The following is a 25,201-nucleotide window of genomic DNA, read 5'->3' as shown; positions in this document are numbered from 1 at the left end:
AAAAGATTTTTGGCATATAAGCTTTCAAGAGTCTAAGCTACCTTTGTCAGATACCTGATGAAGGTATCTGACAATGAGAGAGCTTTGACTCTCAAAAGCTTTTATGCCAAAAATCTTACTGTTCTCTAAGGTGCTACTGGACTCGAATTTAGTTTCCCAAGCATAGACATCTCTCTTTCTCTCTCTCTGAGGCCCCCAAGTCTCAGAGCTGTTATACACATTACACAAGAAGAGTTGGTAGAGTTATTGGGGTGTACCACTTCAGACTATGCAGGGGGTATGAGTGTCATTTTTTTATGCTCCATCACACACAAAAAATGTCTGCAGGTAGTGGGGTCTACCCTAAACTTTCTTCCCAATGTGCTAGTTTACTACTTGGAAGGACTTTGATGTATGTGTAGCATTAAAAAAATCTCCCATTCCTTTTCTCCCAGCAACCTGATGTGGTGAGTGCAAAATGTTACCCATGTGCTATACATAGCACATGTTTATATGGGCTGATCTCTGTTCCTTTGTGGGGTGTCTGAGTGAATGCCAGCCACACTTTTTCCTCAGAATGAAAATGCACCTGGCCTCTTGGGTTTGAAGAGCTAGCCGTTGTGATGGTATGTAGGTTATGCTAACTGAATAATGATGTAACAGCTAGATGATGGAAGTGCAAGATCCAGTTAAGAGTTATATATAGTATATATAAACTTTATTTTTGTGGAAAAAATCATTGGTTTAACACTGCTTATACTTTAGCATTTACATTTCAGCAAATCCCCTTTTTTTTCAATTCAAACAATCTAAGCACATGCATGTCACCCAATACATGATTCACCTGCAATGTTTTCAGAAAGAATTCAGTTTCAGCATTTTTAGCAAGCCATACATACATAGGGAAAAAGGAGACCTGAAATTTTCAGAGACCAGTGAGGAAATAATGCCAAGAGTGTTCCCATATAATGTGAAACTATTTTTGGAAAGAAAAAAAGAGGGTCAGCTTCACAAATTCTTGAACACTGTGTACTCTGTCATCACGTCTTGTTTTGTTGCCAAATTTCATTCAAAACACAGAACAGCCCATGAGAAATGTTGGAAGTCCCCTGTTGAGGTCGGTGAGGGAGTGGGAGTACTGGAAGCCACCACACTGATAGGGGTGATATAGCTTTTGAGCTATGGAAAACTTAGGCTGGAGATAGACAGGGTTTTTTTTAGAGAGTTGAAGGATGATCTAAAAAAGCGCTGTCTGTAGGCCATGACTTTGTTGGACCATTTCAAAAACATAAAACCTGTCTGAGCAGCCAAGGGGATTAAAAGAGAATGGATGTACACCAAAAGGACCCAGGCCTTCTTCAAACCTTTTCAGCTCTCCTGACTCTGTGGAGCTCCCAACTCAGGGGCCTCAATTCAGATGAGGACTGGAGGAGTTAATCCCCCCCCCATTTATATATATGCCATTCTACAGAAATGGTCCTGCTGGTTTCCACAGTGGGGAAAATGGAAGACCTGTAAGTCCTATATCATGATATGCATGTTTGTTCAGCGGGCTAAACTATAACCTGATGGCATCATTTTTGAAAAACATTGTGGGGAGGGGGTTCCCAAGCACCATTTATTTGAAAGGAAGAAGGGAAGTGTTTGGGGCTTCATACAGTTTGAACCCTCTCCTCATGCTGTTTTCCAGAAATGCACAGTTGTTCAGATTTATGAAAATGGAACAGCACAAGGAAGACTGACTATTGTTAAACCGGTGGAAACCAGTTTAAGAAGCTCCGAAGTCTCTTAACACCACATTCCATTTTCAAAAGCAGAGTCAAGTGTAAAATTGACTTGGTACATTCAGTAAAAAGAGAAAATAGGTCCCAGCTTACAGTAGCACTGAACTGTGATACAAACATGATTGGAAAAATTACTCTTCCCCACACTAGGAAAGTGTAAAACAAACTATTTCAGTGGTGAAAATCCTGTGGGTAGCAGAAGAAAGTTTTGCTGAGACTCCAGAAATTGAACGCTTTCCCGCACTGAAAATAAAATCATAGAGAGGCTTTTTTTTAAAAAGGAATAAAGTGCTTCAGCAGTATCAGGATTTAGTTTTAAAGCGAGTACAAGAGACAGAATTTTTTTCCTTACCTGCTGCTACTACCCTGGGATCCTCATGAGCATAATGCCTCCCAGCTGCCCGGCTATCCGGGTCCTCATTCCACCAAAGCACATGAACTACGAAGACAGAGAACTGCAGTTAAATAAGGCAACTTAATCAAATACCCAGCAAGTCTTCACTTGGAAATCCAGTCCTTAAGTAAAAGCATAATTCACCAAACTGCTGTGTTGAACAGGCTTCTCTTATTCATTTATTTAAAGCATTTCCAACCAACTCAAGGCCCCCAAGGCGGTGAGTGGACACACTGCCCACTTCAAGGCAGGGGCAACCACTCCCCTCTTTTAGAAGATTCACCCTATCCACTGGACTCAACCACTGTTACAAAAATGACGTTTCTATCCTGTCTGAGGGCCATTGCACTAAGCATCCCTGATATACCAGAAGGGGAGATATACATGGTGTACATGAACCAGGGAACAGCAACCAGCAGCTGCTCTCTGACTTGTCTTCTGTTTGTTTTCAGGTAGTTTTCTTGACCATGGCAAAACCCATCTAAAGGGTCAAGGGAGTTCTGAGGAATAAGGCTTGCATGCACACACCACCACAACAAAAGGAAACTGACCAAGTGTCCACGTCCATTTCAGATGTTCTTGACCACAATTACTTTCCCTAATCTGCAATATGAAGCATACATAACAGCAACACATTTTTATACCTATTGTCCCACAATATTGTATCTTACAACAGAACAGGCAAGTTTTGGTTGATCCTACTTCAAGTTTCCATTTTACAAAATTGAGACCCATCAGCGTTAGATTTCCAGGCCATGTAGGAGAGTCTAGTGAGCACGTATTCCAGTATTGGTTCCCATTCAGGGAAATGGGCAGGACATATGGGAGATCATTGGGTCAGGCCTTGTGGAAAAGCATAGATCCAAATTACATGTCAGCTACATTGTCCCCTGGCGAATCCCCTCATAAGGTTAGGAGCAATAGCCAGGTTTAGGCCATTCTGAAGAGAGGCAGACAAAACTGACCTATGGGGCACAATCTATCAAGATGTTCTCCTGCACAAGTCCTACTGACATAAACTGGAACTGTGGAGGAGCATGGCCGTCCTCATGTACAGTTTCTACTCATTTCAAGGGAGGACTGTGCAAGAGAACTTCTCATTGGACAAGACCTTAGGACCTTTTATACACATGTGAAGAGGTACATTGTGGATTTTCTTCCTCAAGCATCACATGAAGCTGCCTCATACTGAATCAGACCCTTGGTCCATCAATGTCAGTATTGTCTACTCAGACTGGTAGCACTCCAGGGTCTCAGGCTGAGGTCTTTCACATCACCTACTTGCCCAGTCCCTTTAACTGGAGATGCTGGGATTGAACCTGGGACCTTCTGCATGCCAAGCAGATGCTCTACCACTGAGCCACAGCCCCTCCCCTAAAACGTACATCATAAAATCCTGGGCCGTTCTAAGGCAAATCAGTTATCTCCTATGGAATACCACTGGTAGTTCTGTGCAAAGATCTGTCAAAGATGTAAAACAACACAGGGTATAAAAATCATACATATAAAGAATATAAAGTAGCACATATGTCCATTGTAAACCACATGACATTAGAGAAGTTAGCACAGGGCAACTTCCAGCACTGATTAATTTCCCTCTCATCTTTTTGAGGAACCAGGCTTAGCATTCTCTAAAAGCCCTTGTCTCTGAGATTTGTGGCAGTGGCATGTTCATTCAATGGTGAAGTACAGCAGTGGTGAAGCACTCCTTTCTCTGCTGCATCATATTTCAGAGGAAAGCCTTGTGCCTAAAAAACTAAACACTTGCATAACTGTAACCCTCCCCATAATATTCTATCAACAGTGCACACACAGTGGTTTTACTTGCTCTTCGATGAAAATGTTATATGTTAGGTCAATCAATTTATGGAAGGAGGAGGAAGAAAAAGGTTTTTATATGCCAACTTTCTCTACCACTTAAGGAAGAATCAAACCGGCTTACAATCACCTTCCCCTCCCCACAACAGACACCCTGTGAAGTAGGTGGGGCTGAAAGAGTGTGACCAGCCCAAGGTCACCCAGCTGGCTTCATGTGTAGGAGTGAGGAAACAAATCCAGTTCACCAGATTAGCCTCTGCCACTCATGGGGAGGAGCAGGGAATCAAACCCGGTTCTCCAGATCAGAGTCCACCACTACACCACGCTGACTCTCAGGTAGGATAGACATACACTGGATTGTCCAAACAAGGGCTCTCACCCATCTTTTCCCAGGGCAGGAGCCCACATCAGGGAGGAAAGAACTATAGATTCATCTGAAAAGACAAACGATCATTCCTCATATGAACATATGAATCTGCCTTATACTGAATCAGGCCCTCAGTCCATCAAAGTCAGTATTGTCTACTCAGACCGGCCGTGGCTCTCCAGGATCTCAGGAAGAGGTCTTTCACATCACCTACTTGCCTAGTCCCTTTAACTGGAGATTCAGGGGAATGAACCTGGGACCTTCTGTGTGCCAAGCAGATGCTCTACAACTGAGCCATGGCCCCTTCCTCTGCCAAGTAGCCCCCGGGAGTCACAGATGCTGGCTCCATTTGGAAATGAACATTATCATACCTCTGTTAAGTAGTCCGTACTCTGTGTGGAAGACGCCAATCAGCTTAGTGTAGCCAGTCTTTATGTGAGCACTCACGGCCGCTTTGAAGGACTGACCCCACACTGCAGGCCCACCAGGTTTCATCTGGAAAGTAACCAACTCATAGACTCCTGGAGAGTGTTGGGGAAAACATCACAAACAACTGGTTCAGGATTAATAGCAGCCCTTCAACAGAACCTAACCAGTTCTGTGTATTTTTGCAACGGGACACAAACGTGGAAAAGAACAGGATTTGATTCTAAGCAGAAAATTCAGCATTCTGAGTATTACAGCTTTTTTAAAAAATAAAAACTGCAAGTTTCTAGTCCTTATGGCTACAAAGACAACACAGAAAGTGTTTGGGCAATTTTGCCAAACACAAAAGGTGCTCAGGATTTCAGTGGTCAGGGCATGGGACAAAACCTCATGTGTTATGTAACTCTTTACTCATATCATGACCAATAGAATTAATTAAGCAATGAAGAAACATGCTAATTTTCTTAATCTACACAGGTAAACTAATTCAGGATATGCTGGAGCCATTTTTGTGTTTCTGCAAATTGCAATCAGGATTACCAACCTCAGGTTAGAGCCTGAAATTATTCTAGAACTCCAAATAATCTCCAGACTACATAGATCAGTTCCCCTGGAGGAAAGGGCAGCTTTGGAGGGTGGACTCTGTGGCCTTGTACCCCACTGAGCTCTCTCCCCTCACCAAACTCCACCCTCCTCCACAACCATCCCCAAATCTTCAGGAATTTTCCAAGCTGGAGTTGGCGATCCTAAACGCAATTAGCCAAGAAAACATAATATAGAAACAAAGGAAAGGGTGCAGATAAGTTACCAGGAACATGGACAATTTTATACCAGTAATTTTGAACTTTTGAGGAACCCTTTATTCATTGACTTGTCCACCAAGAAATCCATGCATAAGGCAGAGAATTCCTGCTAGTGTTCTAGGCCCGTGTTGGCGAACCTATGGCATGTGTGCCACTTCCGGCACGCGTAGCCCTCTCTGCCGGCACGCGCGGTTCCTCCAAGCCGCTGGCCTTTCCGGCTCTGCCCCACCCCGGGTGATCTCCAACCAATACAGATCAGTTTCCCTGGAAAAAATTGCCACTTTGGCAATTGGACTCTATGGCACTGAAGTACTTCCCCAAACCCCGCCCTCCTCAGGCGCCACCCCAAAAACCTCCCACTCATGGCGAAGAGGAACTTGGCAACCCTAGCCTCTCCCTCTGGGCCCCCTCTGGGGGTGGTATTCAGGTTAAATTGCCGCATTGGCACTCAGCGATAAATAAGTGGGTTTTCGGTTGCAGTTTGGGCACTCGGTCTCTAAAAGGTTCGCCATCACTGTTCTAGGCTATACATTCAATTCAAGCAGTTCATCCAAGTCCTCTCTGATCCTTTCCATGAATGGAGCATCCACATCTTAGAACACACCCAAGGGGCCCCATGCAGTTTCACAACAGAATATTAATATTGGAGGGCAACATTTGTACAGTTACTGATATTTTCATGGAGAAATTCCTGGTAAACTTCTGAGCAACCTTCAGATTTTTTAAAAAAACCAAGCCCTTAGAACTGCAAAGACAGAATGATTTGAGGACAATTGTATGACCAAGTTTACCTCTGGGAAATAAAAAGTCTAGCCTACACAGCTAAAGATGTCAATGTAGCCACAGGCCCAATTAAGAGCTGAAAATCAACGCATTTAGTAACATTAACAGCTGGGAATATAAGTACCGCCAAAGAAAAGGAACTCACCATCCTTTGGAGGGCTGCCAAGTTCGCACCAGGGCACCAGGTAAGCAATTTCATTCTCTTGTTTATCTAACAAGGGCAGCATTCGGGACATGTATTTTTCCTGCCATTCTTGGTCCTTGGCTAAAGCTGCCCGGACAGCAGCTCTCTGTGCAAAGCTATCTGAAAACAGAGGAAAGGCGCAACAGGTTGCTTCAGGCAGATGACCACTTTTCTTTGTTATTTGGGCTCTGTTCAGATGTCTGCTTGTGATGTGCACAAACCAGATGAATGGTCAAGCTCATGCTCCCTCCCATGTGCGTAGAGCATAACTGAAGATGTCCATCTAATGCCAATTTGTCATGGTATCCAAATGCTTATTTCTCCCTTACAAACCAGGATTAAACCAGGATTCAGAATCCCAGATGGTGGGGGGGAAAGAACCTCCCCAGTGTCTTTAGTGATGGTTTGGTCAAACTATGCTAAAAAATGTTATAACCATGGAAGGACCAAGCATAATTCCAGATACTGGTCACATCTGGGATGTAGTTAGGAACTGTGGTTACCAAATTAACATGTTTTTACTTCACATGTTATGTATTTGAGGATTCTGGAGAAAACTTTTGAGGTAGGTTCGAGAACAGAGGATGAAATTGGCTTACATTGAACACCTGTGGCTTAACTGTCATAGTTCTAAATTCATGATTTTGTCCCCAAAAAAGGGAAACTGGATCACATGTTCAGAAGTCACTTCTGTGAGCTAACACCTTGGGTTTAAAATACATAGCAGTCTGCTAGGAACCTGAAACCTCTCTCTGTCCAAACCCAGGCAAAATCTTCCTTAAAATCATTAATTTAAATTGGGAAAGTGTTCAGCTTTTAAATTCCCAGTTTGCTAACTGCTGATATAATTTCTAGTAATTTTGGAATTCACAAGTAATAATTAAGAGGGAACTTGCTTAGTGTGAGCCATTATTAGCTTGGATGCTACAACACTTCAGTGCTATTAAAGACTGGTAAGAGAATAGGAGCCCCATGGCGCAGAGTGGTAAGCTGCAGTACTGCAGTCCAAGCTCTGCTCATGACCTGAGTTCAATCCCGACTGAAGTTGGTTTCAGGTAGCCGGCTCAAGGTTGACTCAGCCTTCCATCCTTCCGAGGTCGGTAAAATGAGTACCCAGCTTGCTGGGGGTAAAGGGAAGATGACTGGGGAAGGCACTGGCAAACCACCCCGTAAACAAAGTCTGCCTTGGAAACATCGGGATGTGACGTCACCCCATGGGTCAGGAATGACCTGGTGCTTGCACAGGGGACTTTTACCTTTAAGAGAAGGGTCCCCATTGCTCTCATTTACTTCATTTATACCCCGCTTTTCTTTGCAATGGGGACCCAAAGTGGCTTTCATCATTCTCCTCTCTTCCATGTTATCCTCACAACAACCCTTTGAGGTAGGTTAGGCTGAGCGTGCACAATTAACCCAAGGCTGAGTGTGTGTGACTGGCCCAGCCAACTTCCATGGCAGAGTGGGGATTCAAACCTGGGTCTCCTAGATCCTAGTCCAATACTAACCACTGCAACCTACTAGCTCCCTATGAAACTGCAGCTCCATGTCTATCCCTCACCAATTAAAAAATCCCCAATATTACATCTGCGCTACTACATTGGCAGGTGGGGGAGGTACCTTTTTATATTTTTTTTCATTCCTTATGCCTAAAGGTTGCATATAGGGTTGCCAACCTCCAGGAACTAGCTGGAGATCTCCTGCTATTACAACTGATCTCCAGCCAATAGAGATCAGTTCACCTGGAGAAAATGGCTGCCTTGGCAATTGGACTCTACGGCATTGAAGTCCCTCCCCTCCCCAAGCCCCACCCTCCTCAGGCTCCGCCCCAAAAACTTCCCACTGGTAGCGAAGAGGGACCTGACAACCCTAGTTGCACACCTAGTAATCTTATACACACTCTGCTATCTTATTACTGTATACATAGCTACTGGTGCCATTTCCCCAGCCCAAAATAGAACACAACAGAAGCGCTGCTGTTCCTACTGGAAAAGTATTACTATTTTTGCTCAGTATGAGAGCCCTCCGCTTTGACCCCTGAGCCTAATCAGAGGACACAAGTATACAAACAGAGCTTGGGCTGATGGAGGATCTATGCTCTGCCATTTGAAAAAGGCATTTTATGTAGCTTTTGAAACTAAGCCAACTGCAGCACAGGACACCCAGTATATTCTATACAAACACCCACATTGTGCTATACTAGAATCATTAAACAGGAACAAGAAAAAGCAATTTCAACTATACTAGACTGGAAGGTCAGAAACCAGAATGTGATCCCCCTGAGGCATTTTAATAGGTTACAAGGATTTTTTAAATTGTTTGTTTTAAAAATCATTTCATAAAAACTGCGTTAAGAGGTGCTAGGAGATTACACTGAAATTTCAATGCTCAAGTTAACAATTTGCCTCTGGATTTATTTTGCCCTAAAATAAGCTTTCCTGTTCTTATTTTCCCTGACTCTTCCCCTCCTTCCCCAACCAGTCTCTGTAAAGAGAACTGTTCAAAAGGTTTGTAAGTGCTTAATCAGCTCTTCTCCAAAAATAGCATCTTTCTCAAAATTAGGATAGAGTACAAGCCACTTGAGAGAGAGTACTACATGATGGGTTATGAGCAAGATCTGGCTCAGCCACAGATCGAAGGCACCCTCTCTCGGCCCCCACCTCTGTAACATGGAGGGCAGCCACTAGTCTACCCTACAAAGGTGTAAAACTGTTAAAGTAATATATATGAAGCACTTTAGAAGTGTATCACAAATACACAAATATTATAATTAGGGTTACCAGCTCTGGGTTGAGAAATACCTGGAGATTTTTGGGGTGGAGCCTGAGGAGGGCGGGGTTTGGGAGGGAAGGGACTTCAATGCCATAGAGTCCAATTGCCAAAGCAGCCATTTTCTCCAGGTGAACTGATCTCTGTCGGCGAGAGATCACTTGTAATAGAGAGGAAGATCTCCAGCTACTACCTGGAGGTTGGCAACCCTAGTTACAATTCTTTCACAGCTATATTAGGATTGGTGACTGAGTTGGCATGTTTCTGCCTCCTTTTTGGTAATCTGTATTATCTGTAGCTGCTGAAGTTAAAAATGTACTTCAGATAGCACATGTGGCCTGTCAGATGTAACAAACCCAGTAAGAGGGGGCTACTCCGAAATTCAGCAATGGGGTAAATGGACAGCATGTGGAACATGGCCCAAGGAGATCTGGCTTCAAGTTCCCATTCAAGTGTGGTGCTTAGTAGGAGACCCCATCTGGTCCAATCACTCTCTCTGCACATCTAGCCTACTTCCATCCTTAAAGGAAACACAAGATATATGTAATCAAATACATAAATATAGTCAGTCAATCATGTCTGAGATATCGGAGGCCAGACACCAGAATGAAGAGGTCAAAAGTTCTATAACAAGCTATTGACCAGCTTTGTCTTTTTAAAACGCTATAAGGTCAAAGAGGAACAATTCTGATATATACTCAGAATACAAGGCATTGTGAGGTTGAGCTGTTCATACCATACTTCCAGATATGGAAAGCTTTATTCATTCCCCCAAACTCCGCGGTCCAATAGCCAACCATTGGCGAGTGCGTGGTCCGAAGGTGTATGTTTTTGCTGGTCAGTTCCAGGAAGTCTTTCATCTTGTCTGGTTTCACAGTATAAGTACGAAACTCATAGAATGTGCCATCGCCTTGTCTGGGCCCTGTGGCAAAAGACGATGAAACCTGCAAGACAGAGATCTTTTTTTAGTGTGTGTGTTTGCTTTAATCGGCAGTGGTATCATTTCCTTCTACGCACACATCGTGTGAATTTACACTGATCGGTGAACTGGTCTGTTAAAACAGATGAATTATTTTGCAGGCAGCAGGAGCTGATACTTTGAAACACAAGCCAGGCCGAATGTCTTCTGCTGAAGTAACAATTAATAGCAACTGAAGAAGGTGCAACCTGGAACAGGTTACTGGAAAACCTTAATTCAGTAACCTTTTTCTAAAACAACTTTATTTAGTAGCGTTTTGTAAAACAATGGGAGAACAAAATAAATAATAATGATGAATAGCAATAAAGACAAGACATGACAAGAGATGCAAGGAAGGGGAATACCATGTTGTAAACAAATAATATTAGGAATTGGGCTAAATGACATCATAAACACAAATATCAAACAGAAGTACAATTACAGTGTTAAGAACATTCCTGTAACAGGATAGTGTCAGTGTGATTTAAGAAAAGTTGTCCATTGAGGCCAGGAATGTATTCCAGGTAAGATGAATTTTTCTTTACTTCATTTGTACCCTACCTTTCCCCCTCAATGCGAATCCAAAGCGGCTTACATTACCCTCCTCCATTTTATCCTCACAAACCACCACCCTGTGAGGGAGCTTAGGCTCAGAGGAACTCACAGCTGCCCCCAAAAATGGCAGCCCCGTGTTGATTTCCCCTCTGTAAGGTCTAGTTCAATTTTATTGCGTGTGACTGGCCCAAAGTCACCCAGAAAGCTTCTGTGGCAGTTAGGCAGATTCGAACCTGGGTCTCCCAGATCCTAGTCCGACACTCTAACCACTAGACCACGCTGCCGCTTGAATCCATTTTTGCTCACTCTTTCCCCAGACATAGTCAGTGTTTGATGATATGGTGCATGTGTGGGACTGCAACCTAAAACATGTAACTGTAGGCTACATGGCAGACACCAAGCCCTCAAGCTCACAGAAGCCAGCAGTCTACAAACACCACTGAGTGCATCACTTGGCTGTTGCCAAAACTGGGTAGCTTCCTAATTAAACAGAACTACAGGGCAATAGGGATTTTTTTTGTATGTGTGCTGCTTTCACAGTCACTATTTTTGCAGTTCAGGCTGCTGGCAATAGCAATGACCATGGCAGTCATTTAGAGCAACAAAGAGTCAGCAAATTCTGCTTCACGACACACGCACAAGAAAAACCAATGGCCGTTTCCGCACTGTTTCTAGATCTCAAAAGCACCTGCCAACAGCCCCTCCAGAGAAATGGATGTCGTGGTGTATTTCAACCATATAATTTGCAAGAGTCCCAACAGTCTTTATTGCCCTATTTTTCTGTCCCAGGAGAAGCAACTGGCAGCTACATAAATCTATTCCTGGAAGGTTATGGAGGTTTACTGTGGAGGTGGGGCGGCTCACAGCATTTGAAGCTATTTATCCTTCTGACAACAGAAAAAAAAATGGTGACTTCATTTGAATAACATAGGAAAGCTTTCAGTTGTTCTGGCTTGTTCTCCTTGGGATTTTGTCAAATGTAACATTTAAATTTTTACTTTGTAAAAATATACACTGCCTGCCTTTCCCTTTCAATGCACTTTAACGACAGTTTGAAGCTGGATTTTACTGTGCGGAATGGCAAAAGCAACCTGCAAGCTGTCGTTAAAGTACATTGAAACCGGATTGAAAGTGCATTATTCAGCATGTGCGGAAGTCATGAATGTTTACAGGGTTGTTACCAACCTCGGAAGGATGGAAGGCTGAGTCAAACTTGAGCAGACTACCTGAAACCGACTTCCGTTGGGTTCGAACTGGATGACAGGCCGGCATGCAACAGGGAAAGCTCGCCAGGCTCTGCCAAGTCTTGCAGATGGAGCCGCCTTCCCTGTTGCACAGCTCTGAAACCACCCAGGGAAAACCAAAGGCGACGCCCCCCACCCCACCCCAGTCCAGCTGCGAACTCCCCTCCCCACTGCGCACGCCCCCTCCCCCCATGACCCTCCCTTACCTGGAGACCGACCCCACGCCTCGCCGCGGCAAGCCCCCGGAGGAGAGGCCCGGAACCCCACATGCTCAGCCCGCCCCACGACTCAGGCCCCGCAGCCCCCTTCCCAGGGCTGCCTCCGCCTTCCGCGGCTGCCCTCGCCTGACCCGCCCTCTGGCCAGCGGCGGAGCATTGGACCGCCCGCACCTCGGGGCGGCCTCCGGAGGACGCGCGCCCAGCCGCCGCAGCGCCGTCGCAACTGCAGCGGGCGGGGCGGGGAGGGGTGTGTGTTAAGTGCCGCTTCCGACTCATGGCGACCCTATGAATGAAAGGGCGAAAACGCACGGGCGCTTGAGCCTCCTTTCTTCCCTGTTCCAGCCAGGATTCAGCCAGGATCGAACGCACGATCCTGGCTGAATCCTGGCTGGAACAGGGAAGAACGTTCGTGCGTTCGATCCTGGCTGAACGTTCTTCGAACGTCCGTGCGTTCGATCCTGGCTGGATCCTGGCTGGAACAGGGAAGAACGTCCGTGCGTTCGATCCTGGCTGGATCCTGGCTGGAACAGGGAAGAACGTCCGTGCGTTCGATCCTGGCTGGATCCTGGCTGGAACAGGGAAGAACGTCCGTGCGTTCGATCCTGGCTGAATCCTGGCTGGAACAGGGAAGAAAGGAGGCTCAAGCGCCCGTGCGTTTTCGCCCAAAGTCCTCCAAAATGTCCTGTCTTTGACAGCCTTGCTCAGATCTTGCAAATTGAAGGCTGTGGCTTCCTTTATTGAGTCCATCCATCTCTTGTTGGGTCTTCCTCTTTTCCTGCTGCCCTCCACTTTTCCTAGCATGACACACATATATAACAATTTGTTCTGTAAGGTATTTTAGTATAAGGCTTATTATATATATGCATTGTGATGCTACACCAGGTATTGTAATTGGTAAGAAGGTCTGAGTATTAGGGATGCCAGATCCCTCTTCACCACTGGCAGGAGGTTTTGGGGCGGAGCCTGAGGAGGGCGGAGTTTGGGGAGGGGAGGGACTTCGATGCCGTAGAGTCCAATTGCCAGAGCGGCCATTTTCTCCAGGTGAAATAATTTCTGTCGGCTGGAGATCAGTAGTAATAGCAGGAGATCTCCTGCTACTACCTGGAGGTTGGCAACCCTGCTGAGTGAATTTAGATTTTTTTTTTCCCTCCCTCCCCTTTTTGGTTTGCCTATATTTTACACTTTACATGTATAAATGAATTTTCAGAATAACAGAAGGTGGGATGGTTATAGATTCACTCCAAATAATGATTGATTAATGTCTTGTCTTAGCTTTGTATTATGTGTGTTGTGTATCTTGTTATATATTGTGTTAGGGGAAAAATACTTCGATGGACCAAAGTTCTGATTCAGTATAAGGCTGCTTCTTGTGTTCAAACTCGGTGGGTATGACCAAGGCCATAAATCAGCCGTGACTTGAGGGCACACACACACAACCAAGGAGGGCAGGGCAGGGTGCCCCCCCCCCCGCCGTTCTTTGTATAAAGCAATCGGAAAACAATTAACTTTTACATCCATTGAAAAGGGGGGAGTTAAATTTAGTATAGCTGACCTTGTGTTTTCTAAGGAGCCCAGTGGGCACATTAAAGACTAACATAGTTTATTCCAGCATAAATTTTGTCAGAGCTCTGTTCGTTGTTAGAGGTATTTCTACCCAAATTTGCAAGCAACAGACAGGAGGGGAAGGGGAGACATGTTAGGAAGAGAGGCCAGTTTAAAACAACTTTAAGCCCTGCTTGTTGTGATTCTGTTGTTTCCGGGCTATGACTTTCAAGCCACAGATTGAGTGTCTCATTATTATATATAAACTAGATTCAGACACAGCACAAAACCATGGTTTATTTAAATTCTGGTTAGAGTGTGAAACCTGTACTTGGCTTGCAGTTGAATATTCAGATCCTGGTCGACCTCACCAAATGCCTATTTCATCATCTTTGCCCTTTTCTTTGCCTCCCTGCAGAAACCCAGCTAGTGTCCCAGAATGCATTGCAGAGAGCACCAGGCAAGAGCCCACAATTAAGCCAGGATTTCAACATTAATACGTGATATGAAGCCATAATTAATATTTTCTGTGATTAATAAATCAACTTAATCACATCCTGTTTGGACAGATCGTAACCGTACTTAGTTATTAAGAGTGGCCTTCATCTGGACGATCACCCTGGCCATAGCTTAATAAAATTATGTTTGAATTGGGATTCGATGTAGCAGTAAAGAACGTTGACCAAAGGAGATCTGGGTTCAAATTCCTACGCATCCATGACAAGAGAGGCTTGGGGCATCTTAAAGACTAACATATCTACTATGGCCTAAACGTTTGGGAGCCAGAGCACTCTTCATCAGATGCACGAAGTGGTATGTTTGGTTAGCAGATTTTATTCACACACAAACACATCAAGATACAAAAAACATGGTTTAGAGATGGAGACCAAAAGGCCCAATATGCCAAAATGCAGGTGTTTGATATAACGCTGCTCAGCTCAGATGAAAATAAGAGCCAGTCAAAAAAGTAAATGATCAAATCAGACTGGTTGTCGACCATTTCCAACTGGTTATGAACTGGTGAAATAAGAATCATGTACATAAATCTAAGAGGGGCAATTTCTTTCTGTAGTAAGCTCTTGCCCTGTCCTGCATAGCCCAGGCTAGCCTGATCTTGTCAGATCTTGCAAGCTAAGCAGGGTCAGCCTGGTTAGTACGTGGATGGGAGACTACCAAGGAAGTCCCAGGGTTGTTACGCAGAGCCAGCTAATGGCAAACCACTCTGAATGTCTCTTGCTTTGAAAACTCTGTGGGATTGCCATAAGCTGCCTGCGTGGTGTAGTGGTTAAGAGCGGTGAATTCTGATCTGGAGAACCGGGTTTGATTCCCCACTGCCCCACATGAGTGGCGGAGGCTAATCTGGTGAACTGGATTGGTTTCCCCACTCCTACACACGAAGCCAGCTGGGTGACCTTGAGCTAGTCACAGCTCTCTCAGCCCCACACACCTTACAGGAGAGGGGAAGGGAAGGTGATTGTAAGCTGGTTTGAGTCTCCCTTAAGTGGTAGAGAAAGTCGGCATATAAAAACCAACTCTTCTTCTTCTCTCCTAGTCTCTGCTGAGCTTACACTTGCATATCTAACTCAGCATCTTATTTATTTATTTATTTATTTATTTATTTATTATTCTTATATCCTGCTGCCTGGCAAAGCCAGCCTCAGAGTGGCTTACAACAAAATCGGAACAAATTTGATTCCATAAATACATTAAAACCATTTGTATCAAAATAAAACAGCCCCATAAGTATCTGGAATCGATAGAATCAAGAAAATCAGTATATAATGCATAAAATGGCACTTCTCAGTGGAGTAATCAGGGTGCAGGGCCAACAAAGAGTAAGTCAGTGAGCAAGATCCCTCCCATCTAATAAACTAAATAATGGTGTTGTGTGGGGGAGAAGCAGAGAGGCCAGTTCTGATTGACAAAACTGTAGCTGTCCTCAACCATAGGCCTGGCAGAATAGCTCCATCTTCATGCTGGAATCTCCCTTTGAAATGTTTTCTGCTGAAATATTGCAGCTTGCTTGCTTTCTTCCTTTCCTTTTTTTTTTTTTTTTGACTGGGGAAGGCACTGGCAAATCACCCCGTAAACAAAGTCTGCCTAGTAAACATTGGGATGTGACGTCACCCCATGGGTCAGGAATGACCCAGTACTTTGCACAGGGGACCTTTACCTTTTTTTTAAAAAAATATAGAAATTAAGTTTCACATAGAATAAAAAATCTGATGCATGACACAAACATTTCAATGGCGGATAACAGTGCATAAAGTAAATTAGGTTCTTGCTGCATCCTTCAGCCGGTAGGAAATTATTTCAAAGGTGAAAATGGTGCCGCAGTCAGAAGCACGTTTCGCTGGGATTCCAAAAACTGAACACTCTCTCGTACTGAAAAGTAAACACAGCATGGGAGAAAACTGGTGTGAGCACTTTGAATAACCTTAAGAAACATTTGTACATATTCAAATATGCCCAATTGCCACTTACCAGCTACTACCACTCTGGCATCTTCATGGGCACGATGCCTTCCGGCTGCACGGCTGTCTGGGCTCTTGTGCCACCAAAGCACATGAACTGCGAAAGCAAACGGCAAAGCCAAGATCAGTTCGGGAGTGGGGAATGCACCCTCAGAGACCCCCAGGGAGCAATCAGGCGTACCCTTTGCCTTCAAGAGCTTACAGCTAAAGATCCTGAACAGGGATAAATGAGCAGGTCTCTGTCAGGTGGCCCAGAGTATCCCTGTAAGCTTTAAATGCTTCCCTAAAACATTTGGTGGGTGTTCTCAAAACGCTGGGACAGTGCTTCACTTCCAAAAAGCAAAATGTTGGAACTGACTATCGTAGACACTTTGTTGTTTGCTGTAGAAGGAATTATTTCAAAGGCAAAGCTAGGTATTGCAAGGAACGCAGGACTGCCGCCCAAAAGAAGCATCCCTGTGTTGAATCCTCTGCCTGCCTGCCCTCCTATGTTCTAGTTCGATTTACTCTGGACTACTGATGTACATAAGTTGGGAAATGTACAACATCAAGATAACAGCCTAGTGCCCATGTCTCAACAGGACTATCTCTCCTTGTAAGCCCTTGTCCCAACTATGGTCCTTAGGTTGCCACCAGCTTGGCTGTTCCTCTACTTAAGGTAGCCAGGCTTCTATACCAGCCTGTGCGTTTACTACATAGGTTCCCACCCTATGGAATGAGATCCCTGAGGGGGTGTGGAGGTGCCAAAAGGCTAATCTGTTTGCCAGAGCATTTAATAGGGCTGTAGGCATTTGTAGCTGCATGAGGGTTTATTGTACTTTGTTTTGAAATTTGGAATTGTAAGCTGCCTTAACCCAGGAAAAGGCAAGGTATAAATATTTTAATAAGTAAATAAAATACAGAGGATTAATTTTGCATAAAACTATCTGTGGTACATTGAAAATGAATAAGGAAGCGATAAAGCTGAACTAGACCTTAAAGAGGGGAAATCAACACAGGGCTGCCAATTTTGGTGGCAGATGTGAGTTCCATTGAACATCTAGTTCCTCTTCTAATGCTTTGGGACAAATTGCCTTTGCTAAGTAGTAAGGGAAACCAACTCCGTATGTACTCAGGCATACTTTTATTAACTTCTGTCTGTGCATGGCCAAAGATGGAGTGCTGCTAAATGGGAGTGATGAAAGAGGAATGGGGAGGGATTGCAAAATCAAAGTCCCCAATTCTTTTAAGAAAATTTTCTGTTTGCATGACTAGAATTGATGCAAGCACATAACAGTTCAATCCTCTGCAATGAATGGGACCAGCATGTGCATTTGAGCACAGACACAATGGTGGAATGGGAAAAAACACTTGAACACAATGGGAAAAAACACATTGGGAAAAAACACTTGAAAGTCATCCTGACTTGAAATGTAAAACAACTGGTGCTATACCTGTATTAAGCAATCCGTATTCTGTGTGGAAGGCTCCAATCAGTGTAGCATAGCTTGTACTGACATGGGCATCTATTAACGCTTTGAATGACTGTCCCCACAAAGCCGGCCCGCCTGGTTTCTGCTGATAAGTAACCAACTCATAAACTCCTGGAAGGGGAGAAAAGGATCGGCATATGATAAAGAAAGAGTGCAATGCAAAATAAGAGGCCAGATACTCAGAGTAAGTAGTGGCTTATCATTGCATTTCCCTTTTTAGACCTTTGATGACCCACAATAATCTGTGGCCATTTATGCAGGGTCAATTGTGATGTTCGCTCAAAGCTCTTTTTTTAAATGCGACCTTTAAAATGGCTATTCATGGTCCTGAGGCAAAAGGAGAAATTCCACGCCCCCCACACACACTCGCCTGCTCCTTTGTTCTTTTGTTTGCATAGCTATTAGTAACCTGCGTTTGCATAGCTAACGCACCACTGTGATTTTACATGCTTCCTTGAGGGGATTCTTCGAGGTAGGGGCAGAGCAAACACAAAAAGTCGCATTAAAGGGGCTTTTAAGAAATGCGAAGCAGGTATGCACTGGCTTCCCAGTCACTTCCTGAATGATGGTTCAGCGTAAAAAACTCAAAAAAAATATGCGGGTTACTTCAGCCTGGAACTTGCTGCTAATTACCAAGCATAAATGGCCTGTGTGTTTCACACACATACAAACACTTGGGGTTAAAATTTATCTACAAGTAACAAATGAAGAATTGGCACAATTGCACCTACACATTAGATGTACCTTCAAATGTTTCTTTACAAAAAGAGAAAGTAGATGGGGGAGAAATAAAGCTATCTGTTCTGTAGACCGTAAAGTACTTAGGCTCATATCTCATCTTTCCCCAAAACAGGCTGATCTAAGAAGAAAGTGGAATGACACATGACCTCCCACACTAGTCTTTGTCAAGGTCTATGCAACAGTGGGGAGGTTGCTGCACCCTTCCCCTGCTCGCCAGTTCTTCCCTAGAGGCTGCAGGTTTTCTACTGACTGAACTTATTCCCAGTCCCAAAGACTGGCTGGGGGAGGGGGAAGGGCTCAGGAGAGGGGAGAGGATTTTATCTCCCTCCTTCCTGCCCACTGAGGGCTAACTCACACATTACAAATCTGTAACCTGCATGAAATAAAGGTTGGGGAAATGGTGGGTATGTGAGCGATGTGTCCCTGTCACATACCACAGTCCTGATCTGAACGAGGCCTTTGCGTATCTGGGAATTAAGCACATATCTGCCAGCACACTTCTCATTTACAGGGCCAATGGCAGACCCAAAGACTTTGTAATGTGTGAATTGGCCCTGATTCCACATGCCAAATAACCCTACCTTTGATACAAAGTATAAGAGCCCTGAGGCGCAGAGTGGTAAGCTGCAGTACTGCAGTCCAAGCTCTGCTCATGACCTGAGTTCGATCCCAACAGAAGTCGGTTTCAGGTAGCCGGCTCAAGGTTGACTCAGCCTTCCATCCCTCCGAGGTCGGTAAAATCAGTACCCAGCTTGCTGAGGGTAAAGGGAAGATGACTGAGGAAGGCACTGGCAAACCACCCCGTAAACATAGTCTGCCTAGTAAATGTCAGGATGTGACGTCACCCCATGGGTCAGGAATGACCCGGTGCTTGCACAGGGGACTACCTTCACCTTTATCTTTGATACAAAGCAAAGGCAGTTTTGGCAAGCTCCCACACTATGTAGTTCCTCCTTGATAGTGTGCTGGGGAGTTGCTTGTTTATTAACCCCCCATACCGCTTCCTTAATCAGATTAAAACAAACAATTATTTGAAAAGAAAGAATACTCACCCTCTTCGGGAGGAGTGCCGAGCTTACACCATGGGACCAGGTAAGCTATTTCCATGTCCTGTGTTTTTAGGAGCGGTAGAATTGCAGACAGTTTTTCCTGCCATTCTTTGTCGCTGACAACAGCTTTCCGCACAGCCACTCTGTGGGCAAAAGTATCTATGAGGAAGGCAAAGAAATGTTAGGTGTTCTGCAGCCAGGTTGGATGGACGTATCAGTGACTTTGATGAGACATCTACAATGCTGCTCCATGCTAAATAAGATGAATTGCTAATAAATGGATTCTAGCTAGGACAACATTCTGTGCTGTACAATGCTCCTGCGCCAACAGAGAATTGCTGCCAACGCTAAAGAATATCCTGTAAGCATAAGGGTAGCACTTCCAGCATGGTGTAGTAGTTAAGAGAGGTGGTTTGGAGTGGTGGACTGGAGAACCGGGTTCAATTCCCCACTCCTCCACATGAGCATCTGAGGCTAATCTGGTGAACTGGATTTGTTTCCCCACTCCTACACATGAAGCTAGTTGGGTGACCTTGGGCCAATCACAGTTCTATTAAGAGCTCTCTCAGCCCCACCTATCTCACAGGGTGTCTGTTGTGGGGAGGGGAAGAGAAGGTGATTGTAAACCGGTTTGAGTCTCCCTTATGTGATAGAGAAAAGTCAGCATATAAAAACCAACTCTTCTTCTTCTTGTGTCCCAACCAATGTTCTGCTCTGGAGTGACCCAAACCTTTTCTCAATGTAACAGAAAAGTTGGTGAGTCCAGGGAAATCAGTCCCAGAACCCCCTGGTATTCACCCCACAACAAAATGGTGGATTGGGCCTCCAATGCCAGGCAGCATGAAATATCCAGAGTGGCTAGGCTTCATATAAATACAGAGAGCCTGGTCTTCTGCTATTGGCTGGTCAACAAAACCCTACCTTCTGGATGCTGGTTTAAGGCCCCAGCTGTGGCTACCAATTGGAGAATCTCAAGTCTGGATTTTGATATGGCTATCTCAGCTTGGTCCTAACCTGGATGGCCCAGGCTATCCTGATCATTTCAGTTCTCAGAAGCTAAGCAGGGTGGCCTAAGGTTAATTTAAGCCAGGATTCAGCTCATAGCTGTTCATGCACATCGTGGTGTTTTTTGGGTTGTTTTTTTTGCAGGTGTCGTTGCCTTCTGTCTGTAGTGTTGGTGGGAAACAAGCCAGAATTAAGCCAGGATGTCTGCATTCACACATCATGCAAAACCAGAATTAAAACTGTAGTTAATAAACCATCTTCAGATTCTGGTTTGACAGATGTTAACTAACACATTAAGCTGCTTTATTTTGAATCAGACTATTGGTTCATCCAAGTCAGTATTGTTTCTTCTTACTGGTAGTGACTCTCCAGGATATCTCAGGTGAAGATCTTTCATGGGCAGCCCATTCCTAAAGGGGGGTGTAAAAAGGGGGAGGTAAAATTGCCCCATCAAAAACAGCGATGCTGTGCTACTAAAAAAGGTGGTGTTTGTCCCTGGGCCGGCATGGGTGCCACTTTATCCCATGATAAAGTTGCACCTACGCCGGTGGGAGGTCATGCTGGCTCCTAAGGAGATTGCCCCCCCCCTCAGGATTGCAGCCATCGTACCTGATCCCTTTAATTGGAGATGTTGAGAGCTGAACCTGGGGCTTTCTACATGCAAAACAAATTCCCTACCACTGAGACACAGCCTCTAACCCTAGTTAGTAGAGTGGCATTCAGACAAACCATAGTTTTGTGTGATGTCTGAGCGAAGTTAAAGCACTTGTGATGGGATGCAGAGAATACCGTATTTCCAGATGTGGAAGGCCTTATTCATTGACCCCAATTCTGCTGTCCAGAATCCAATCATCTCAGAGTGAGCTGTACGAACATGAATGTTTCTACTGACCAATTCCAGGAATTCTTTGGCTTTCGCTGGCTTAATGTCATAGGTACGAAGCTCAAAGATTGTGCCAGCATCCTGCCTGGGCCCTGTGGCGAAAAGTGAACAGCGGATCCAGTGTAGAGTTGGCTTGAAAGAGAAAGGCAAAAATGATAGTCAGAAAATGATGCTGGGGGGGAGGGTTGTTTCCAGACTTGCGGCCATGATATGAACTACTCAGACCAGTGAAACGTTCTGTATAGGGTTGCCAACCTCCATGTAGTAGCAGGAGATCTCCTGCTATTACAACTAATCTCCAGCCGATAGAGATCAGTTCACCTGGAGAAAATGGCCACTTTGGCAATTGGACTCTATGGCGTTGAAGTCCCTCCCCTCCTCAAACCACGCCCTCCCCAGGCTCCGCCCCAAAAACCTCCCGCCGGTTATGAAGAGGGAACTGGCAACCCTAGTTGTGTATCAAGATTTGGTTTTAGTAAATGTAACTGTGTGAACATCCGTATTGATTTTTCGGCTGCTGTAAGTACAGTGTTCCTGATCAAGGTTGGTTCCAGGTTGTGGGGCGCAAAGACAACCGTGGGCCCCTCTCCTCCATTGCCCCCCACCAGGCCCCCCATGTGCACCTCCCTTCCCACTCACCCACCTGCGTGTCCTTCCTCTGCCCACTCATGAGCCCTACCACATGCCCAGTGCATGGCTAGGAATGCCACTGCTGATGCCACCAAAAGCCCCACCCACATGCCCTTCCCCAGTAATTCTGGGAAGCACGTGGGGGGGGGGCAGAGTGCTAAACAGATGGAGAGAAGGGCATACCAGAAGGTTGCAGGGAGGCACGTGGGCAAGGGGTCTGTGGCAGTGGGCCCCACCAGATGCCTTATGCTCCCCACCTCAGGGTATAATGACACCATCCCTGATCCTGTTTGATTGGAACCAAGTGATCCCACTGAGAGCTAGTTGTGCAGATGCATTTATTTAGATATATAATTCCTCCACTCTGCAAAGCTGGGGGGGGGGGCTGAGGCTTGGATCCTTCCATTTGCACAACAACCTCTTCCATTGCAAAGTGTCTTCCTTCACTGCTAAGCACCTCCACTCATGCAAGGCAGGTGTCTGTCCATGACCTGGAAAATTGCTAGCGTGTGCTCCATAGAGCCCCGTGGCGCAGAGTGGTAAGCTGCAGTACTGCAGTCAAATGCTTTGCTCACGATCTGAGTTCGATCCCGACGGAAGTCGGTTTCAGGTAGCCGGCTCAAGGTTAACTCAGCCTTCCATCCTTCTGAGGTTAGTAAAATGAGTACCCAGCTTGCTGGGGGTAAAATGTAGATGACTGGGGAAGGAAATGGCAAACCATCCCGTAAACACAGTCTGCCTAGTAAATGTTGGGATGTGACTCACCCCATGGGTCATTCTCTGGGACTTAATAGAGATGTGGGATTCCTGTCTCATTACCAATGCTGATTTCTCCACACCTACTACCCCTCTGCATATCACACCGAATCCAATCACGCCTGCTAATGTCATTTACTTGCTTTTGACATTTAGATTGCCATTGTGTGTCTAATTCACTCATTTCTGCTTAAGGATAGATACATTCAGATACATTCTAGCTGTATCTGAAGAAGTGAGCTGTGGCTCATGAAAACTCATACCCTGCCAGAAATGTTGGCAGTCTTTAAGGTGCTACTGGACTATTGCTATTTTCTACTGCTAGTGACAGACTAACATGGCTACCCATCGTGAGCTATCCCCATGGGTCAGAAATTACCCGGTGCTTGCACAGGGGACTACCTTTACCTGTGCTCCATAGTGAAGGGGTGCCCTCCCAACATATGGGTCGTGGCCAAAGCGGAGGCAAGGCTTCGTTTCCAAGCCAGAAAAACAGAACACATTTGCAGCAGACGCAATGAAATGTCCCCACCTTCCCCTGATTTCCCCCTGAGTTAGAGAAGACCCGACAAGCGGGTGGGTCCGACAGTGCTTTCTTATGACACTTTCAAAAGGTGATCTGGCAAGGATGCAAGGAAGGAAAGTTCCACAACTGGAGTGGGGGTGGGGTTGGGGTCATAGGAATCTCCCTCATGGAATCATGCCTTTGCGATGATGGGCAGAAGTCGGTGCCTGTTGCCTTCTCCTGAACACCTGTTCCCAGCCACGCTGCCAGTGCCTTGGTTGCTTGGGCAGAGATCTGGCCCTGGTACCAAGTAAAATCATCTAGTGCCAGGGGACTCTCTGCTCCCACTCCAACCCCTACACCACACCCCTGCCCTTGGCACACGCTTCACACCCGGGGCAAATGATAACATGACAAAGTGAAGGAATAAACAGAAGGGCATTTTCATTCTTTCTCTTAAATTAGGGTTGCCAACCACCAGGTACTGTATCAAAAAATAGCATAAGGCTGTCAATTCTTATACTATTTTTTTATACGGCTTAGCCTTATAGTATTGGTGTTCATCATCTTTAACCACCAGGTAGTAGCTGGAGATCTCCTGCTATTACAACTGTCGACAGGGATCAGTTCCCCTGGAGAAAACAGCAGCTTTGGCAATTGGACTCTATGGCATTGAAGTCCCCCCCCCAACCCCAACCCCTCCCTCCTCACTCACTCCCCCAAAACCTCCTGCCGGTGGCGAAAAGTTTCCAGGTCACCATCAACCTTTGGTGGAGAGGGAGGATTGGTTTCCCTATTGATGAAAAGAACCCCCCCCCCCGCTGCTCCTGGGCCTTTGACAGCAATTTGATATGCAGAAATCAGCGAATCCAGGGTTTCTTCCAGCATAGGCAGAGCGTTCCCTGGGGCTAATATCTGCACACCAAAAGGCAACCTGGGAAGAGGAAAAATCCGGTCTGAGAAAGCTCTCGCAGGGGTCAGATTCGTACAATGAGGGGCTCGATTCCCTAGGGCAGCGGTTTCAAATGTTTTTTGAGTCATGGAGCACTATCCAGGAGAGAAATTCCCATAAAGTAGGCCACTGCGGGGGCGGGCGGGTTTGTACAGCACCTGTTGGATTTCTCTCCGTAGCACCCTTCTTAAGCGCAAGAACCCTGCAAGAAAAGGTACTGCCTGGCAGCATCTCTCTTCCGCATGCATTTCCCTAGCTCCACTTTCCCAAGTACTTTTGCTAGGTGAACAAACCTGCCTGGTGGGCTTTGGAACAGCAACTACGGAACAGAGCAGTCGGAAAAGAGAATCTCTCCTGTAGTGGAGGAGACAGGATTTATCCCCCCGCTGACTGTTCCAGAGCAGGCAGTAGCTCAGAGGAAAAGCTACAACAGCTTATGAGTTGGCAGTCTCCTTCCCAACATCACTACCAAAGAGATAAGGGGAAAATAAAGCAACTCCTCCTGCCTCTCCCTTGTGTCCAGGAATTACCTGGCTGAGGATTTTGCCCGATGCGGCCCTGCGGATGAAGTCTGTGAAAGACCCCAACATGGTGGCAGCAACGATGGAGCCCCACAGCTGGAGGTGGCCATGCAAATAACTATTCCACGACTACCTCCCTCTGACCCTCAACCCCTTTCCCTACAGAAGCCGCGGAGAGACAAAAAAGATTGCATGCCTTTTGGAGAAGAAGAACTTCATCCAGGGACAGGGGGAAAGCCGGAACAGGCCGGAATGGGCATTAAACAATAATAGTACCTCAAAATACAGTGGCATGCGTTAAAGACACTCTAGAACAATATTTTAGAAATCAGAATGCAGAAATAGGGTGCATTCATTAACCCTTTCCAGGCCAAAATGCCTCCAGAACACTA

General features: G+C 45.4%; 2 protein-coding genes across 2 annotated transcripts; both read right to left on the bottom strand.

Annotated features, from left to right (window-relative positions):
- Window positions 1-1,913: 1,913 nt before the first annotated feature.
- On the bottom strand, window positions 1,914-11,138 carry LOC130476943 (protein NipSnap homolog 3A-like). The gene is made up of 6 exons (XM_056848952.1): window positions 11,124-11,138; window positions 10,041-10,263; window positions 6,500-6,658; window positions 4,714-4,863; window positions 2,116-2,202; window positions 1,914-2,006 (listed from the first exon to the last, which is right to left on the bottom strand). Exons 1-6 carry the CDS (start codon window positions 11,136-11,138, stop codon window positions 1,930-1,932), a joined length of 711 nt encoding a protein of 236 aa, XP_056704930.1. The 3' UTR covers window positions 1,914-1,929.
- A 4,982-nt stretch (window positions 11,139-16,120) lies between these two features.
- On the bottom strand, window positions 16,121-24,878 carry LOC130476783 (protein NipSnap homolog 3B-like). The gene is made up of 6 exons (XM_056848772.1): window positions 24,819-24,878; window positions 21,352-21,577; window positions 19,561-19,716; window positions 17,729-17,878; window positions 16,306-16,392; window positions 16,121-16,206 (listed from the first exon to the last, which is right to left on the bottom strand). The coding sequence occupies exons 1-6, from the start codon at window positions 24,876-24,878 to the stop codon at window positions 16,130-16,132; spliced, it is 756 nt and encodes a 251-aa protein (XP_056704750.1). The 3' UTR covers window positions 16,121-16,129.
- Window positions 24,879-25,201: the final 323 nt, after the last annotated feature.

The sequence above is a fragment of the Euleptes europaea genome, chromosome 4 (genome assembly GCF_029931775.1).
Source record: "Euleptes europaea isolate rEulEur1 chromosome 4, rEulEur1.hap1, whole genome shotgun sequence".
Taxonomy (NCBI): domain Eukaryota; kingdom Metazoa; phylum Chordata; class Lepidosauria; order Squamata; family Sphaerodactylidae; genus Euleptes; species Euleptes europaea.
Note: the sequence above shows the minus strand (reverse complement) of the source record. Positions and strands in the feature narration are given on the sequence as shown.